Source organism: Dipodomys ordii, unplaced genomic scaffold (assembly GCF_000151885.1).
Source record: "Dipodomys ordii isolate 6190 unplaced genomic scaffold, Dord_2.0 Scaffold102, whole genome shotgun sequence".
NCBI lineage: Eukaryota > Metazoa > Chordata > Mammalia > Rodentia > Heteromyidae > Dipodomys > Dipodomys ordii.
The window spans coordinates 3,029,577-3,034,167 of NW_012267318.1; the positions used below are offsets into that span (position 1 = coordinate 3,029,577).

The 4,591-nt window shown below is 48.7% G+C and overlaps 1 protein-coding gene across 2 annotated transcripts in view; it reads left to right on the forward strand.

Moving 5' to 3' along the window:
- Mtus2 (microtubule associated tumor suppressor candidate 2) overlaps nt 1–4,268 on the forward strand; it is a 367,362-nt gene extending 363,094 nt beyond the window's left edge. For both annotated transcript variants that reach the window (XM_013027287.1, XM_013027288.1), the window contains exons 13-14: nt 2,063–2,160; nt 4,033–4,268. In XM_013027287.1, the coding sequence (XP_012882741.1) occupies nt 2,063–2,160; nt 4,033–4,246 (312 nt within the window). In that variant the 3' untranslated portion in view covers nt 4,247–4,268. The remainder of the gene's footprint in view (nt 1–2,062; nt 2,161–4,032) is intronic.
- Nucleotides 4,269–4,591: the final 323 nt, after the last annotated feature.

The window sequence follows — 4,591 nt, forward strand, 5'->3', positions numbered from 1 at the left end:
AAAGACTTGGAAAAAATTATATTAAGTGAAGTAAGCCAGGCCCAAAGAAACATAGGTCCCATGGTTTCCCTTATTTGCAATGACTAGTATATGTCTGAGGCAAGCAGAAAAGGTCAGATAAGGTGATGTTAGGTGAAGGGAACCCCAAGATAAGGACACAAGTGGTTTTTTTCTTTCTTGCTATTGTTTCTAACATATTTATAAGGTGATTTTTTTTCTTTGTATATCCCTCCCCCACGGTATAACCCCTGTTTTCACTGTTATTTGATGTTATGATTTGGGGAGCAGAAGGGAAAAAACAAATTGTTTAAATAGGGATACAGGTGGACCCATTGCAACAATGAGATGTACAAGATGCTATGTCGAAAAACTAACTTTACAACTTTGTGGGGGTAGTCATGGAGATGGGAGGGCAGGGATGGTAGGGGGAAAACAAAGGAGGAGGCAACAATGCTTGATAAGAAATGTACTTATTACCTTGCTCATGTAATTGTAACCCCTCTGTATGGTATTTTCACAATAATTAAAAAATTTTAAAAAAAGAAAGGGCAGGAGAGCACTCTGGGGTTCTGTGGGTTTTTTATTTTATTTTTATTGTTATTATAAAGGTGATAGGTATACAGAGTGGTAAGAGTTACATAAGTTGGGTAATGAGTATATTTCTTTCTGGACCATGTCATTCCATCCCTCATTCTCTCCCAGTTTTCCCTCCCATCCCCACCCCCAAGTTGTATAGTTCATTTTCCACAGAGTGTCTAGTGGACGCCACTGCTGCATGGGCTTCTGCTTTATAAGTACACAAATCTCTGCAGTAGGTGCTACACCCTCATGACCTAACCACCTCCCCAGTCCACATCTCCTTATACCATCACCTTGGAGGGTAGATTCCAGATTCTGTTATGGAGGGACACAGCAGTCAGTTCACAATAAACCTCATGTTCTCACTGGTCCTTCCTGTTAGCTTCTGGCTGAGCACCTGACAACAAGGCAAGGATGCTCACTCCATAGGAAAAAGTAGCTATAGGTTTCACCCCCAACATGAGGCTCAAAGTCCAGGATGGAGTCCAAGGTGAGGAGCATGACAGACCTCTTTCGTATGGAGGAGGGCACAGTGCCTACGTAGCCTTCCCTTGCCCCTGATGATTGTTTTTTAAATGGACTTTTGGTACTATAAAAGGGAAATGTGAGCATTAAGGAAAACTATACAATAAAGCCAGGTGCCTGGTTCAAAACCAGCCTGAACAGATAAATCCAAGAGATTCCATATCTCCAGTTAACCAGCGAAAAGCCAGATGTAGGGCTGTGGCTTAAGTGTTTGAGTGAAAAAGCTAAGGGACCATGCCCAGGTCCTGAGTTCAAACCCTAGTACTGGCACAAAATAAAATAATAAAAATAATAATATAATAAACATAATTAAAAAGATTGCTTCCTTGTTCTGCAAAGCAAAGGAGAGCTTCCCAAACATCTAAGATTCTTGGCTTTGTGTCCTGGCTGCCCAGAGCCTCTAACAAAGACATGTGTCCACATTATTTTCCTTCCCTTCCTTCCATTAATCTAGAAGTCTGAATAGGCTGGTATGGGCCTGCCTGTCCAGGGACACTGACCACACCCTCATGATCACTCATACCCACTCTCCTGCTTGCACATGTACACATACTTACCTCCATATACCTAACTTGTACACATACCCTCAACCTTGTAGATGACCTGTTGGAAGAACCAAAGGGCTGAGGACCAAAAGTGTTCATAGCTTGTCCCTAACAATGGCAGTGACCTGGTACACTCACTATAAAAAGAATGTCAGTGGTTCATCCCTGAAATCTTAGCTGCTCAGGAGGCTGAGATCTGAGGATTGCAGTCCAAAGGGCAGGAAAGCTCATAAAACTCTTATTTTTTTTATCAACTAACCACCCAAAAGCCAGAAGTGGAGCTGTTCATTGCAAACTACTCTTTGTAAAATGCTATTCTTGATGATTCCCCCCAAGTAAAGAAGCCAAGGACATTGGTCACCACAGCCCTGTGGTCTTGCTGAGAATTTCTTAACCTGCTGTCTTCTTCCTAGGCGGAAAAGAACATTATCCTGGAAGAAAAGATCCAGGTTCTCCAGCAGCAGAATGAAGACCTCAAAGCCAGGATTGACCAGAACACGGTGGTCACCAGGTAGGTGGGCCTGGCATCTGTGTTTATAGATCACATGTTGCCCTTCAAGTGACTTTGCCCTTGAACTTCTTATATCCCATCTGCCTCACATTGAGCTGTGAGGTGTCCCTGTATCCCTTTTTTGACATCTCCCACAGGACCAAAAGGAAAGCACAGCCCTGTGCTACTTAGTAGCCTGTGTCTTGACTGTGCACCATGCGGGTCCCCCACTCCCAGGGAAATGCAGGCAGTCAGCAATGGCAGCACTGGAAGGGGCTGCTGAGATTTCTTTCCAGAAAGATGAGAAGAGAAGCAGTTCCAGGCAAAGGAGAAACACAGCAAAATGGCACCACCTCCCCTTCAGCTTGCAGAAACCCACCATTTCCCCAACCTGACCCTTCAGCCCTGACTTCTAGAACTGCAAGTCCAGTGAAAGCAGCAGTAGCGTTCCTCACCCAGCTCCAGGGCTGAGCCAGGCTTGAACCCTGGCCTGGGCTTCTCCATGCGTCCATGGCATAGTATCCTCTTCAGGCACACTTGAGCATGCAGGCATATACGCATACATCCGTGCACGCACACACAATCATTCTCAGATGCCCTCCTGTGCCAGGCTATGGTAGCCCATGCCTGAGTTCTGAGAATTGTGACTCAAAGCCAGGCTGGGCAGGAGAGTCGTGAAGACTCTTCTCTCCAATTAACCACCAAAAAGCTGGAAGAAAGCTGAGGCTCAGAAGTAGAGCACTAGCCTTAAGCAAAAAAATAATAATAATAATAATAAGGGATAGTTCCCAGGCCCTGAATTCAAGCTACAGTACCAGCAAACACACACACACACACAACACACAACACACACACACATATCCTTGTGCTTACATGCTAACACACTTTCTTAGACTATACTCCTATTTACAGTCACACATGCTTTTACACCCACTATATGCACATGGAGTCACTGCCACACTCACTGAGCTTCTAGTGCCAGCATCTTGTTCCCTCCCCAGGGGCATATGGAAAGATTGTGCTGGGGATGGCAGGTCTCTTCATCCTTGCTCCAGGCTGTTTACCAGCCTCCATGAACTCTCACATGAGAGGCACAAGCCCCAGGATTATGCAACATACACTCCTAAGAGAGCAAGCTTTGTCCCAGAGGGGTGGGTGACTTTGGGGGAACACCAGACTGTCCAGTGGTATGGACGAGAGTATTTTTCAGTTCCTCAAAGGCTAGATTAGCAACTCAAGCTTCAAGACAGAAGGAAGAAAGCACTGTTTGATTTGCGTTCAACATCCTTTGTCCATAAACATCAACCAAGGGTGTATTACATGGTGGGTGCCAGGCTGGAATGCTAGAGTCTTGGCCGTGTCCTCTAGGCTCATGATCCAGCAAGAAGAGCGGTCACAGGCCACATCTGTAACAGAGTAGACAGCTGCTGTCTTGAAGGCATGTGCCCAGGATCATAGGCCGGACACCAGAGAAGGCGTCCCCAGTTGCCTGACAGCTGCCACCACCCTATGCCACAGCCAGGGCCGATTCCCACCTCCCAGATGCCCACACACCCACCCTGTGTTCCTTGTCCTCTGTTCACCCTCTGGCCTTTGCTCTGTGATCAGGACGCCGGGTGCCTCTCCTGATCCAGCAGAGGATTTTCAACTTCCTTGGGCTGACAGAGAGAAACTGGCAATAGATACAGGAGAGGAACAGACAGACAGACAGGCAGGCAGGCAGGCAGGCAGACAGACAGACAGACAGAGACAGACAGTATGTGCCGACTAACTTAGTCCCTAAACCAGCCTCCTCCGCGTTCTCCATGCTGGCCATGGCGCGGCCTGGCTTTCCCCTGACCCATCAGAGCCATGCCCTGGCTTGCTGCCTCACTGTCACTGTCCCCCACACAGACAACTGTCAGAGGAAAACGCCAATCTCCAGGAGTACGTGGAGAAAGAAACCCAGGAGAAGAAGAGATTGAGCCGCACCAACGAAGAGCTGCTCTGGAAACTCCAAACTGGGGACCCAACTAGTCCCATTAAGCTCTCCCCGACGTCCCCGGGGTACCGCGGCTGCGCATCGGGACCCTCCTCTCCCGCCAGAGTCAGCACCGCGCCCAGGTGACGTCACCACGCCCCTGCGGGAGGGAGCTGCCGAAGGAGTGCTGGCCCGGTGGCTGGCCGGAGGGCGGGGCGGCCGCCTGGCGCGCGTGCGCATGCTCAGCAGCTGCATCCTTGCATCCTAGGCAGCAGGCTCCTCCGCCCCCACCTCTCCCCGCCCCCACCACACCCCCACTCCGTGTAGGACTGTCGGGGATTGGCGCTTAGCCAGGTGTAAAGGTAGTGTGTGGTGTATAAACGCGTTGGACCCTAGTGAGAGCCAGTAAACGACGAGTCCCCGCTGTTCTCGAGCGCTGCATTTACAGGGCAGAACGGCAGGATTTTGCATAGACCTCGAGGAATGGCTGTG